The sequence below is a fragment of the Camarhynchus parvulus genome, chromosome 20 (genome assembly GCF_901933205.1).
Source record: "Camarhynchus parvulus chromosome 20, STF_HiC, whole genome shotgun sequence".
In the NCBI taxonomy this organism is placed as follows: domain Eukaryota; kingdom Metazoa; phylum Chordata; class Aves; order Passeriformes; family Thraupidae; genus Camarhynchus; species Camarhynchus parvulus.
The window spans coordinates 6,028,820-6,043,429 of record NC_044590.1 but is presented as its reverse complement, the minus strand read 5'-3'; the positions used below and the strand labels follow the sequence as shown (position 1 = coordinate 6,043,429).

At 52.3% G+C, this 14,610-nt stretch overlaps 1 protein-coding gene across 2 annotated transcripts; it reads right to left on the bottom strand.

Moving 5' to 3' along the window:
- Window positions 1-3,881: 3,881 nt before the first annotated feature.
- On the bottom strand, window positions 3,882-6,489 carry PPDPF (pancreatic progenitor cell differentiation and proliferation factor). 2 transcript variants are annotated; one of them, XM_030963140.1, is made up of 5 exons: window positions 6,345-6,489; window positions 5,469-5,557; window positions 4,609-4,683; window positions 4,387-4,483; window positions 3,882-4,213 (listed from the first exon to the last, which is right to left on the bottom strand). In XM_030963140.1, exons 2-5 carry the CDS (start codon window positions 5,521-5,523, stop codon window positions 4,072-4,074), a joined length of 369 nt encoding a protein of 122 aa, XP_030819000.1. In that variant the 5' UTR covers window positions 5,524-5,557; window positions 6,345-6,489; the 3' UTR covers window positions 3,882-4,071. The 2 variants fall into 2 exon arrangements, with proteins under 2 accessions (XP_030819000.1, XP_030819001.1); XM_030963141.1 differs by having other exon boundaries at window positions 5,469-5,551; window positions 6,345-6,483.
- Between the last annotated feature and the right edge of the window lie 8,121 nt (window positions 6,490-14,610).

The window sequence follows — 14,610 nt, the reverse complement described above, 5'->3', positions numbered from 1 at the left end:
AGGAATGTGGTTTAGGGGTGGGATGAAGCCTGCTCTGTTCCTGTCCACAGAGCTGCAGCCCTGTCCCTGTCCCAGCAGCTCCCGGTTAGAGCATTCCCAGATGGAAAAAGCAACAGGCTGTGTTTGGACATGGTTGCAAGGGGAAATCCTCTCCTTGCACAAACATTTTGCAGCCTGATCAAACACCTGAGCAGACAGCACAGCTATGCCCAGCCCAGGTGCTCTCCTGCAGGACAGTAAAGACTGAAGGCACATCCAGCAGGTGAAGGGTTGTGGCACACTAAGGAGGGACACGGTGGGGGGCTGCTGCACCTCAGAATCACAGAATGGTTTGGGTCGGAAGGGACCTTCAAGATCACCTTGTTCCAGCCCCCTAGACCAGGCTGCTCAAATGGCAGTAACACAGTAAAGCTGCAGGTCTGGCTGCCAGCAGATGGAGCTCAAAAATAAGCAGGAGCAGAAGGGAGTGCGTGGGGTGATGGGGCTGGTGTGGGGCACAGCCATCCATGGTGGGGTACCCGGAGATGCCAGGGTATCACACACATGGCCCAAAACAGCTCACTCTGAAGTCACAGTGACCTCTTGGGGGTGTGGAGAGGGAATATGGAGATGTAATGACACGGTGCTGCCCACAGCAGTTTTCCTTCCTCCTCCCCTTCCTCTGCTGCATGAGAAGCCAACCCCCAGCCTGGGTTTGCCCTCCAGCACGGTCTGCTGGGGTTTGGCATTTCTCAGAGTCATTACTTGTTTTTTAAAAGTAGATAAACTTACTGGGGGGAGGGTGAACCCAAATTTTCATATCTGCTCCCAGGATCTCAGCCTGAGCTGGGCACTGCAGCCCTCCCCCAAAAACTGGACCAGGCTTTTCCTTAATCCACTCCACGATGCTGGGGTCCCAGTCCCTCCAGCACTGCTCCGGAGTGGGCACTGCAGATCCTGCTGTTGGAGGGCACTGCAAATCCTGTTACAGGTACCTTCTGCTCCACTTGCAGCCTGGCATGTGCCCGTGTGAGGATTCAAGGATGGGAGCCTTGACCCAGTGGCATTTGGAAGCAGCCTCAGGCTAATGCGATGTATTTCAGCTGCACAGCTCATTTCTATTTTTAAGGTCCCACATCAGCGTTTGAAGGGTGAGGGGGAAGCAAAGCTGCTGGAGGGAAATAAACCAAACCAAAACAGCCCCCAGCAGCAAGAGAGAGGGAATGGAAAGAAATACTTCTCACTGGAGGCGGCGGGGTGGCGCGAGGGCTGCTGCAAAGGACGAGCGAGCAGAAAACAACAGCGAGTTTTTAGCAAATATGTGGATTAATCAACAGTAAAAACACCATCAAGGGAGGAGAGGGGGGACATCAGGCCCTGTGGAATGTCAAGGAGGGTGGATGCTTGCCCCTACAGGAAGAAGGGGATTGATCAGGGAGGTGTGCAGTGTATGGGGAACCCCCTTCATTATCTTCTACTGCACAATGTTTCCCTTGCTATCCCACCACAGCAGCAACAGGAGGACACAGGAAATCAGCTGGAATCGTAGAATCCAGGTTGGAAAAGCCCTCTAAGATCATTGAGTTCAACCATTCCCCCAGCACTGCCGAGCCCACCACCAACCCATGGCCCCAAGTGCCACATCCACGGGGCTTTTAAACCCCTCCAGGGATGGGGACTCCCCTGCTTGGGAACTCTTTCAGTGTGAAAATTTGTCCTGATATCCAACTTAACCCTCTCCTGCCACAATTTGAGGCTGTTCCATAGAATTGTGAAATGAGAGTTTTCTCTCATCACTTGTTACTTGGGAAGAGAGACACCCACAGCAGCGGAGATAGAAACAGAACAAAAATAAATGTGCTTGGCTGTCAGATGCTTTTCCAAAATGTCTGCAGGCTGTGAAAGGATAAGAAAGGCCCTAAAAGCCTTTCAATCCCAAGCAAAAAAAAGGCAATGCCAAGGGCTTTGCTCTCAGAAATGCCATGAAGCTGCCCAGGAGCACATTTCTGGGGGTCTGGACTCTCTCTGTATCTTCACGCCCAGCAGAGAAAGAGTCTGAGCCCGTGACACTTCACAGACATTCAGAAAAACAGCCTTTAATTCAGCAGGGTTTTTGCAGGCAGTTTTGCTTCACTGGACAGGGAACCATGGGCAGAAGGGCAGACACTGACAGGTGTTGCAGTCCCTGCTGTAAATCCATCCCACCTTGGAGCAGTGTGGGAATGAGCTTAACCCTCATCCAGCATCCAAACACTGGACAGGGGAGCATCCATGTGTTAATGGCATCAGAGAGCAGCTCACTTAGAGCTGGATCAGGCTGGGGAACATGCCCAGAGGAAAGCCAGGGATGTGGGATTGGTGCCTTTGCTGTCACCACCTCCCCTGCGTGCCTGAGGACAGTTGCTGGCTTTGTCCCTCCATGATCACAAGACCAATAAGGAAATACAGTAATATTGACTTTACCTTTGTGTGTCCACACTGATTGCCAGGCTTGGAAAAAAATATTTGTCTCTCCAAAATACGTGGCTTTTGCTGGCAACGAGCAGCAGAGGAGATCCCTGAGGCACCTGGGGTTGAGCAGCACCCAAAGGGCTTTGCTGGGCCCTGGGAAGAGCCTGGAGCAGTGCCACAACCACATGTCCCAGCCAGCCAGCCCACCTTGCCTTGTCTTACTCAGAAAGGCTTTCTTTTATCTTGATTTTCCTGTGTTTCATGAAGTTTAAAGGCAGCCCCACAGCAACAATAGCAGTTTGCTGCCTGACTGGAAGTCACATCAGATCAGTTGCTGCCATGGACATGGGGGTCACCTTCAGGGTGCTGGCAGTGCCCAGAGTGCTGGAACAGCCCTGAAGCCATCCCCCTTGGATGCACACACTGACACAGGGGAAGCAGAGGTGCCAGTGCTGCCCTGGCCCTTCGGAGGGACAGGGGACACAGACATTCTGCCCTGACAAGGACCAGTGCCTGGGGAAGCAGAGCTCAGGGAAAAGCTTACTCAACACTTCCCACTGTAAAAACAACAGAGCTGGAAGTGACCCTGGATGCCCCTGCAAGCAGCCACAAGGCAGAGCAGCCACTTGGCCCCAGCTGCTCCCTGCCCTTTGTCCTGCCAGCACGGGACACCAGGAGGCAAAGCCACAGCTCAGGGGTCCCATGGCCTCAGCTGCCATCAGGCTGCAGCCCCCAGTGCCCACAGGGACAGCCCCACACCTCATGCTGTGGCTGGCAGCAGAGCAGGAAGATTTGGCACCTTTAAATGAACCTCTGCAAGGTTTTGGTTTTTTTTTTTGCCTCCAGCAGGAACAAAGGCACTCCCTTCATGCAGGTTCTTGTTTTCCCAGCTATGGGGCTGGTCACAGAAAGATCAAACAGCCAAATTGAATAATTGAAGGCAAAAATCAGGCAAAACAGCACCTGGGGCAGTTGGGATCCAGGGCTGCAAACCCAGAGCAGTCTCTGAGCTGCCATTCACACCATGAGCTCCAGCCTGATATCCAGGTCCATAAAATGCATGTCTTGAGCAAGTTTAACCTCTCTCCTCATTATGGAGGGGTCATTGTGCACCCAAATCCTTCCCCAGCCACACCCGCTCAGGCCCTGGCACTCGCTCCTACCCCTCGAGCCACCAAAGCAGCGCAGAGCAGCCGTGTGCTCAGGGAACAAAACAAGTTCAGTGCCAGCAGGGACAGGCTGTGTAGCCAAGTAAGGAGAGAAGAGGGTGAGGGAAGGCGTTTGCAACACCAGCACAGCCCAGCCAGACCTTGCTCATGTGCAAAACACACAGAGAGTCAGGCTGGCACGTGATATTGGCACCAGCACATCCTGGGACAAACCATCATCCTGGTCCAGCCCCGCCAACACCCCCAGCACCGCTCTGCAGACAAAAAACAACCCACAACGTCTTAAAAGGCTGCTCAAGTTTATTCATTGCCATTGTACGAGTTGAGGGTAAAATAAAAACGTGTTTCCGCATGTGCTTCGAGAGGGCTTAGTTACACCGGGAGAGAGTAAAAAAGGCTGGAGTGGAATCATCGGGGTTGCTGCGGTTTTCCATGAGGAAGCAGCGCATTTTGCTTGGAGCAGCCGGCTATTCTACAGGGGAGGGGCTGTGCCCGCCGGGTGGGAGGGAGCGGCCGTGATGCTGGACTCACTGGCGTGGCGCCTCCGTCCCGCGCCCGGGGCTGCCACCAGCCCGCAGGCCATCGCTCCTGTGGCCACCCGCAGGGCCCCCAGGCTGTAACACACAGCACAGAGACAGTCAGACATCCTGCCAGCCCCCACATGCGGCACTGCTGCTCTGTATTTATTCCTGGGCATGGACGTGGTCCATGGGGTCAGGATGCGCCCTGGGGGATGCAGCAGGGGTAGCCCCTGGCGCTGCTCCCCGTGTCACCTCAAAGCACTCACCTCTCCTGGGACTCTGACACCGTTGTCATGGCTGGGTGAGCTGCCTTCCCAAAGAAGAAGCTCGCCCACCACTGGCCAGGGTCAGACTTGGGCAGTTCTGAGGAACAGGGCATGGCAGGGAGAGTCCAGGTCAGTGCAACCTGGGCACCCAACCTCACCCCACAGGAGGGGCTGGGTCACCTCCTGGAAGAGCCCCCATGAGCCAGGACAGGTGACACTTACCTGGGCCATGGGGGATGACCTCCCCAGAGTACTCTGAGCTGCAGGAGCTGGTGCTGGATGTGGAGCTCAGGCGCCCTGTGGAAAAATCACAGCCATCAGAACCACTGCTGACCCGTGGTCGTGCCATGAGAAGGAAAACACAGCCTTGAGGCTGTGCCTGGGTGATACAGCTCAGCCTCATCACTGACTCACTCCACTGCTTGCCCAGTTTAGTGCCATGCCAGTAAAAATCACTAGGAAGGCAATACTGGGGAGATTCCAACTGCAGAGAGCAGAAAAACACCTGAACACCTCTGCAGGAAAAACCTGCAACCCCAAGGACAAAATTTAGTGGCTTTGAGAGGCCTCTGCAGATGACTTGAGGCCAAGAGGATGCAAATTCCTGTGTATAATCCATGTGCTTTTAGTACAACAGCTCCAAGCCTGCTGCTTGTTTCATCTTGGGGGAATCCTTTAATTCCCTCTGGTTCAAGCAATCCATTAAACCAGAAACTCTCTCCCAGATGAGGAACCAGGAGCAACCATCACCCAGACTGGTTTTGGAGCTCATTTCTGAAGCAACAGTGTGAAGTGAAACCATCCACCCCATCCCATACATTCTTAGTAACAAGTGAAGAGATTTGAGCCCCCTCAGCAGCTGGTACAGACGGGCTGGGGGCCCCAAGGAGGGTTTGGGCAGCAGCAGGGACACTGCTGGCTGTCCCCTTTCCTCACCAAACACTCACATGGGGCTGCAGCTGAAAGCACAGACCTGAGCTCAGCTCCATCTCTGCTGGAGCCACATCCCCCCGCAGCTGGCAGAGACCCCCATGTGCTCACCCAGCACCCCCAGCCCCCCGCCAGCCCCAGCCTGCCCTTACTTCTGCGATAGTTGTGCGTGGCCATGAGCGAGCCGCTGGATGGGATGGATGCCATGGTTCCTGATCTTGGTTCTTGTGCAGATCTGAACCTGGGAGCACAGAGGCAGCTGTCAGCACCCACCCTGACCCAGCCCTGCTTCCCCAAAAGCTGCAGGGGTGTGAATGGAACCATTTACAGAGTTCCATTCCTTGCCCTGCACTGGGAACTGCGGCTGGGGGCTCACTGCACACGGATTAAACACACAGAGCTCCAAGAGCTCCGTGCAAAGCCAAAATAATTCCGTCATACACAACTGCCTGTGCAGAGCACAGCCTGGCACAGCCCCTTCCCGACCCCCCAGCCCCACCCCGGGTGTTTGCCTTGCAGGAATCCAGCTCCCCTCCTTGGACCAACATCTGGAGTTACAAAATCCCGGGCGGATGTTGCATAAGAAGCAAAGAAACGTTGAGCTGGGGCACACACCGAGGGTGTTCCTGCAAGAAGTTCCAGCCCCAGCCTGTCCTCAGCGAGCTCCCCATCAGCCAGAACCGGGACAAACCTGCCCGCGCTTCGCCTTTGATGCAGTCCAGCTCCAGTTCTGAACTGGAGGAGTTCTTTCAGAACTGGAGCTCCAGTTCTTTCCCTCTTCCGGGCACAAAACACCTTCCTGCCAGCCGCTGACTCTTCCCACAGCCCGACCCCTTATTCTCCAAGAAAGCCCTGAAAACCGCGCAGGGGGTCACACGCGCCAGCTGCCAACAGCTGCCGGACACGCGGGGGAATCACCCTGAGTGGGGAAACTGAGGCACGGCGAAGTTCCGCCCCACAGCGACCCCAGCGCAGCCCCCCGGCAAAGCAAAGGCTCGGGGCCGCCCCGCTCCCCCCCGGCAGCGCACCTGGGCCGTGTGCGGGCTCCGGCGGGCTCCGGCGGGGCAGGGCAGGGCAGGGCAGGGAGGGCCGGGGTCCGGCGCGGGGCCGCGGATCGCTCGCACCGCACGGCCTGAGCCGCGGCGCTGCCGAGCCGCCCCCGCAGCAGCGCGGCTTTATCCGCCCCGGGCACGCCCGGCCACCGCTCCGCCTATGGCAGCGGGGGCGCGCCCGACACGCCCCTGCCATCCTTCGGTCGCGATTGTCGCGGTCGGGACAGGGGACACCCGCCGCGGGCTCGAGAAACGGCGCAACAACGCCCGGAGCTCGGAGAGAGGGGGTTCCGCCCAAAATCCTTCATCTCTGAGGTGGTTCAGCTCCAGTTCCGAGCTGGAAAAGTTTCTTTCTCCTTTCTGCGTTTAAAATGAAAAATAACTAAATTTTATTCATTTATTTAGGGATTCGAGGGATTCTGAGCTGGCTGGGCTTTACCAGTTTTGGAAAAGAACTCTTTATTTCAGAGGAAAAGCTTGCAGCAAGGCCAAAGTACAACCCACAGCACAGAGCAGTTCCTCCGTGTTTGGGTGCCAGGGTAGCATCCTGTACAGGTGCTGCTGCTCCATAAACCACTGGTTTTGTGGGATGGGAGAGCCAAGGCAATGGATGTGTGTACAAGGAAGCAGATCTGTTGAAGAGGAACAGAAACTTCACAGATAATTTCCTTCCATTTGGATGGAAATGGGGTTGAGAACAAAACACTCTAAGAGAAGCCAGAGCCTTAAGGTATCTCCACAAAGGCAGTTTGGTACTTGTTATACCTAAAAGATTGCTCATTTTCTCTCCCCTAAAATTCAGTAATGCTCCAGAGCAGAGCGTTGCAGCCCAGCACGGTGAGGGCTGCAGTAAAACTTTGCAGTTCGGTTGAAGCTGTGGGAAAGAACATTTTTGGGGGGTGATGCTTTAACCATTTTAGGTATTGAAGGCAGAAGGGAGCCCACATCCCAGCCTGGGGTGGTTCTATCACAAACTCCCCATGCAACGAGCTTCATTCCTCCCCAGTCTGTTTTTTTCCTTATTAATCTGGAGTTATTCTTTAATCATCAGGACAAGGACCCAGTGCCAGGGGAGGCTGCCCTGGGCTGCTCCAGGACATCAATCTCCCTGCCCAGCTCATGGGGCAGTAAAAAGGCCAAGCTGCCCTCAGGGGTGTGTTTCTCAGTGGGGTATGACCACCCCAGCATGGGGACACTCCATGTGAGCCATGTGCCCAGCTGACCCAAGAAGGCCACACTGACCACTGCCATGGCCACACTGGCATGGACACTGCCTGCACCCTCTGAGGAAAGCAGCCAGCACAGCTCTCAGGGAAAGCCTTGGCAGTAAATAAATAGATAAAGTAAATAAAGTCTGTAAATAAATGGATTATTTACAAAATTTACCCCAGAGGTTAAAGGGCCAACACAGGCACATGTGTGGTCCAGCTGGGGACCAGGTTCCTCCAGCTGTGCCTCAGTTTCCCCACTGATAATACTGACTCAGCGCTTTCCAGGGAAGGGTTTGGCTAAAGGTTGAGATGGACTTTGAATACACAAATTCCAACAGGCAGTTTAAACAGCCACGTGGTTGTTTTCATGCCCAGCATAAGGCTTTGTTTTTGTGCTGCGTGACTGGGTTTGATCACTGGTTGGATTTCAGGGTCCTGACACTCCCAGCCCTGCCTACACAGCATGGAGAGTTCCAGGGCACAGGCTTGGGAGATTTTCCTGGCCTGGAAGGGAATGATAGAAGGCTATAAATCCAGTGCTTCGGACATGAAAAGTCGCTTTTGTTTTAGTGTAGCCTGTGTCATCTCTCAGGTTCCTCCTCAACTCCCTAGAGATGTATTCCTGCATCCTCCGCCTCTCTAATAATGTACAGAGCAATTAGAGTGTATTGATAGAAAGATTATATTCTATAATGGATTATATGCTCCCCAGCAGGTACAGGATGATTGTGTACCCCCACTGAGCCTGAGCAGGCTAATTGCTTTAATTAATGATAGAGCAGAAATGAACAAACCTGCCCCAGTCTCTTTGTGCAATTTCACCACTTACACCCCCATCTGGGGCTGCTTCTAAAGGATCACCTCATTAAGCAGATAAGACTGGGGGTGTGATGCTGCCCCCACAGCCATGAGGGGTGAACTGGGGCTTTGCTGCTTCAGGGGGATTAGTCTCCAGCAAATCGTGCCTTGTTCTGCTTTTCCTCTCAAAATCAATTCCATTTTGCCTTAATGATGCAGCAGGAGCAGCATGGGTAGGACAGAGCAGCCAGGGGAGATTGAGCAGCCAGTCTGGTTTCCCAGGACAAAGCCTGTTCATATCAGGTGTGTTGAAAAGAGGAAGATACATTTCATTTATATTGATCAAGAAATGGTACTTTTAAAATGAGCAGATGACAAGATTTGGATAGATTTTCCTCTTTGGTTTTCCTCTCATTAGAGCCCCTAGGCTAGAGCCCAGGACTGCAAGTGTCTCCAGTTTGCTTTTTAGCAAGGTTTCTGTGTTTTCCTTTTTTTTTTTTTTTTTTTAATCTGGCTTTTAGCTTCTGGCAACTGGCTTTTGTTATCTGCCATTTGTGTGGGCCATTAAGGAAGAGCCTTTTGTGTCATTTTGAACTTGGCAGAAATTTCTGGAAGCCGGCAAGAGCTGCAGAGCTGAAGGAGCTGCTGGCTCTGGACTCCACCAGCCCTCGTGGGCCAGCACCAGGGGGTGTTTCGGGCACCCCAATGCTGTTACCAGATGGGACATCCCAGTGGCTTCAGGAATTTGGTCAATAAAATGTTGCCCAGCAGCCCCTTCCCCACCAGAGTATGCAGCAATTTTCTTCCTGGGCAAGAAGGCAGCACTCAATCCTGGCACAGCAGCAGAACCACAGACTGGCTTGGGTTGGAAAGGACCTTAAAGCCCATCTCATTCCAGATCCCTGCCATGGGCAGGGACACCTTCCTCTAATCCAGAGGTCTCCAAGCCCTGTCCAACTTGACCTTGTATACTTCCAGGGATGGGGCAGCCACAGCTTTTCTGGGCAGCCTGATCAGCGACACAGGTTTGAGCTCTCCACAGCGCTATTCAGCCTGGTCCTGCCCCACAGAAACGTTTCCCTAATTCTCCCTCTGCTGAGGACCTCTTGCTGCAGAGGAGGGAGCAGGCAGGACCGGTGTTCAGGCTTGTCCTCCTTTTCCCCTCCTCCTTCTCTCGCTCCTCCTCCTCCTCCCCTGTCTGTTCCCGGCTCTGTTATTCACTGCCAGGTTTGGGATTAGGGCAGCGTCCGCCCCGCACGGGCAGCTGCTGCCACCTATGGATAAAAAATACCCAAAAATATTCATCCTAGATGCCACACCGGGGCCATCTCTGGTCAGAGCCAGAGCAGCTGTGACACCAAGCCCATGCTCAGGTTGTGGCCTGACAGAAATGCCTGGACATCTTCCCCTGCCTGTGTGGGTTTAAATTGGAAATGGGAATGCCCTGGAAATGCAGGGAAAGACTTTCCTGAAGCACAGTGCTTGAGCAGCATATTTTACCTGTCGTGTGGAAATCATGTTCTGCCTTTCTGGGACATGTGCAGCAGTGACCCAAGTGCCTCATTGGCAGGAGAATAAACCAAAGTCAGCTCAGGGCATGGATCACTGTCCCCATGGTGATGGGAGCAGCTCTGCTGTCCTCACCTGCAGTCTGAGTTCCCAAAGGGCACAGGGAATTGACATCAGGACCCCCAGAATTGTGAGTCTGATCCAAAAATACATCGTGGAGAGAGTTAGACAGAGAGTCACAAAGTGTCTGATTTACCTGTGCAAAAGGGATGTCTCCAATTTGGAAAAGCCAGCGAAGAGAGATGACAGCTGCTTGCTGCAATCCAGAGGCTCATGGTGAACTTGCTTCCACAAGTTCCTGACTTACGGTTCATCCGTTCCTCTCTAAAAACTGGCAAATCATCTTGCAGAAACCAGCAGCGACACTGAGCAGGATCCATGTCTGCAGAAAACTCCTAAAACCATGTTTGTGGGATCAGGGGAGATGCCACTGCCAGTCACTACCACCACATGAAAACAAATTATTCACCAATATAAACCCTAGGGCTTTTATAGGGGTTGCTTCAGAAAAAAAAAAAAAAAATCTCATTAAATTCTCTGATCCTTTTTTCACCCTTTGGATGCACCCAAAGCTCATGCTGTTCTCCACATATCTCCTTTAACATTTCCACTAAAGCCATCAGAAGATGTGGGCAGTCAGTGCTCTTTTCACTCAGTGCCTGTGGTTTGATAGGAAAAGCCATCCCTGGGATTAATCAGGCTTTTCCTAACTGGGAGATGTGCGCAGCTGCCAAAACAAACACATCAATCTGGTGTAGCTTGACACAGCACCAGATATCTCTGCTGAAAACCCAGCATGGTCCAGGGGCAAGGCAGCATCCTGCAAACAGCACTAAAGCACAGGGCAGAGGTGCCTTATCTCATTTGGGCTTGACCTAGATTGGGCTCTGCCCCATCCTCAGCTCACAGGGAGATTTAAGGGATCAGAGTCTCACAGCCCCCACAGATGCTGCATCCAGGCACCAGAAATGTCACAGTGTCCCTGATGAGATGTGGATGAAATGGTGCTTGTCTCCTTCCCTGGTGCTAAAAGATATTTCAGGGCATGGAAATGTTCATCCTGGCTGCTTCCCAGATGGACAGCAGCTCAGGCTGAGCAGTTTTATCCTCCACAGCCTCAACCCCATCACTCAGATATTTGGTGGAAAAGGGGTTCCTGAAGAGCATCCTCTGGAGCTGTGTGCTACCACTGACATCCAGGAGGGATGGGGACAGTTTTCAAGGCCTTTAAGCATTGTCCCTCCAGCACTGATACCTGAGATCACCTTGGACCCCCAATGGCAGTGATCAAACCCCACTGGGCAGGTCCCAGTGGTGTGAGCACCGTGGTGGGTCCTGAGGAGCAGCCCACCCTGCCCTAGGTACTCTGCTGTCCCATCAGGGATGACACCAGACTCCATCCCCAGCTGGCCAAGTGGCTGGAGGACTTGGATGTCTTGTTATCACTTCCAAAGTTTATTTTTAAATCTCTGGCTCCAATTTAAAGGTATCAGCAGCATGAGCTGAGTGCAGGACCTTAAAATACTCCCTTTCTCCTCCTTCCCCTACCTTTCTGTCCCATAAATCCTGTTTTTATCTCTCCTCTCCAGGTCTACAACATGAACATGAGCTGAAAAACCTGCTCATGTTAAAAGTTCATGAAATCTACTCCATCCCTGGAAGTGTTCAAGGCCAGCTTGATGAGGCTTTGAATAAACTGGTCTAATGGAAAATGTCCCTGCCTATGGCAGTGGGGCTGGAATGAGATGATGGTTAAAATCCCTTCCATCCCAAACCAGTCTGGGGTTCTATAATCCCATGATCTTTTCCTATTTGGTGCCTTGGGCCAGGAGTGCTGCCAGGCAAACACACTGGGAGGGTCACGGCATGTAAACACAGGGACCTGGAAAGTGTGATCTCAAAGCCAGCCCCAGGTACACATGCTCTAGAAACCCCTGGGATGTACAGCAGGGGATCCCACCCTGTTTTCACACCAGTTAATCTGGGTTTAACTGCAATGGGAATGCCTGGTTTGTGTGCACCAGCAGTCAGGATTGCCATGGGGTGCACGAGTGCACGAGCAGAGGATGGTCAGTGCCTCGGTGTTTAGAGCTTGTCCACCCCCAGCAGATGGTAAATGCTGAAATATCAGGGAGCAAAACCTCAGCAAAGCCTCCAAAGCTGGTGTGGAAGGAGCTGAAAGCCTGAACATAGGAAGAAGGAAACCTAACAGCCTCCACTCTGTCCACAAACTGGCTTTTAGAGGACAACCACTGCCCTACCCCCCTTGGATCTGCTTTCCCAATGGCTCTTGCACGGGGCCAGGCTGCTCTTCTTCCTTTCAAGGACTCTGTTTCTTTGCATAGAAAGAAAACAGCAATTTACAGCCATTCCTGTGTCTAGCCCCAACTTCTCCCTTGTGAGACCAGAGCTCCTGGAGCAACATCCAGGCTGGCATTCCTTGTGGCTGCCATCTGCCTTCCCCAAACCCCCTCCTTCAGAGGAGACCTGCTGCATTTTATAACCACAAACACACAATTGCTCAGTGAGCTGAACACTCCCGGGCAGGAACACCCCCAGAGCCAGGCAAATCCAGGCAGGCAGCCTGGAGTGTGCACATCCCAGATCCATACAAATTACCAGCACTGCGGATTATTCCCTCTCCCAGTCACACTGTGAGGGCCTCTTGGGGGAAAAAAATAAATTCCAGTTGTTATGTCTGGGCAAATGGAAATTTTAGCTTAGTTTAAAGCACCAAATCTCAACCCAGGGGCTGTGGGGATGGATGGGGTGGAGGTGATGATGATGAGAGGAGTAAGAGGTCCCTGCCATGCTTGTGTGCAGCCTGCCCATCCCTTCTGGGGAAGGGGATTTCTGTTTTATTGAGTCATCCTAAATTATTTGGTGGTGGCTTACAGGGAGGGTGAATCAAGCCCCAGTATGATGGAGGGGAATTTCAGCCCTGGATCTGACACCAGATGGAGGCAGACGAGGCGCTAAACTTCACCCCTCGGATTTCACTTCCTCGGGTCTCTGTTATTTCACACGGCTGAACATTTAAGGGCAAATTTACACCGTTTTGTTGTGAGGGAAAATGATTCCGCTCAGGCATGGCTGCTGATGGTCCCCGGGACCACATGTGCTCAGTGAAGCCCTTTGGCCCGGGTGCCAGGCAAACCTGGGCACACAGCTGTGCCTTTAAGCCTCTCCAGGCTGGGGTAAAGTGGCTTAAGGGAGCCGGGATTAGCCAGGTCTGAGAGCCCTCTCTCCTGCTCAGGTCCTGGACTATTTATAGGCTGATGGGCCGTCAGGCTCTATTTCAGTGCAGAACAGGGCACTGCCCAGTTCCCTTCTTCCTGCCTGGGAAAAGGGGGCGAAACAAAAATTCTTTTTACTGGAGAAGGAAAGGAGGCAGGAGAGGCCCATCCCATGCTCACCTGGCAGGGGTGACCAGGATTTACTCCATGCCCATCTTCATTATTAAACTCAGCCATTGCCCCACTGTTCCCAGGCTGCCTCAGCCCTTGTATAAAAAAAAGGGCAAAGGACTAAAATATGAATAGGAAGAATAAGGGATTTATAAACCTCTCCTTCCTCCATGTTATCACACTTGCTGTCCATCTCCAGCCCATCCAGACCTGTGGTAAAGCTTCTACCCCTGTCCCAAAACAAGGCTGGGGTAATCTCTTTAAATCCTCTTAGAGCCTTCTCCTTGGAAGTTTCTTTTTTATTTTTCCTGGCACTCGGTGCATTTTATGTTGTGCAAGGAATGCTTCATAAAAACAAAAGATAGTTTGACTATCAAATTTCTAAGAAAATACCAGTGAGCTATAATATTCATTAAAAAAGGCCTCCCTTTAAGCACTAATGAGAAGTTAGGAACATTTTTATGCACATAATGAGTAAGTTTTTAACCATTAGCCTAGGAAGGTAAGAGTATCTTCATAAGGGTATCTAAATTAGCTGTTAAATTCACTGGAAGGATGGTCTGGGCCATAAAATTGTTCTGGGTTATTTCATAGCTTTAGTCAAAATTAGCTTTCTTTTGACCTATATTTGGCTTTGGGACACAGAAAATTTTGTATTGGCCTTGGAAATGCACAGTTGACACAGACATAAATATTCTGACCACTATATATTATTTTTTATGCAAAGAAAATGTCATTATATTTGAAGGTTTATGGTTTATGATTTATGGTTTCCTCGTCCTCCTAGGACTTGAACCCCACTTCCCATTAAAAATGAGATGATGTTGTTAAATCACAAATTCTTGAGCAGCCCCCATATGCATTGCAGGTGCAGAAATCTGTTTTGCTGTGTTTGTCCCTTGCTTTGTCACTTGCTCCTGGACCAATGCATTCCCAGGGAGGCAGAGATGTGGGGCTGTGCCCTCAGGGTCTGCCCAGGGTCGTGTTGCGCCCTGCAGGGACCCCTCTCCTCCCAGCCCCGGTGGGAGCACAGCCCTTCTGCACCACTGGGGGCACAGCAAGGGATGTGGGATTTGGTGGCCCCCTCCAAAGCCAGCCCTGGCCCTTCCCAGGTTCCCACAGGGAGCCCAAGTCTCCCTGGGCCAGCACTTCCATAATTTCCCCTGTCTTCCAAACAGTCCTTCCCTCCATCTACCTGTCTTCCTCCCATCCCTCTGTCTCTCCATCTCTTCCATCCCTTCATCTCCCTCTCATATC

Coding starts and splice junctions, on each gene's coding strand:
- PPDPF (XM_030963140.1), bottom strand. CDS start 5,523: ATGGCATCCATCCCATCCAGCGGCTCGCTCATGGCCACGCACAACTAT. Junction 4,684..5,468: donor CACGCACAACTATCGCAGAA/GTAAGGGCAGGC, acceptor ATTTTTCCACAG/GGCGCCTGAGCTCCACATCC. Junction 4,484..4,608: donor GGTCATCCCCCATGGCCCAG/GTAAGTGTCACC, acceptor CCTGTTCCTCAG/AACTGCCCAAGTCTGACCCT.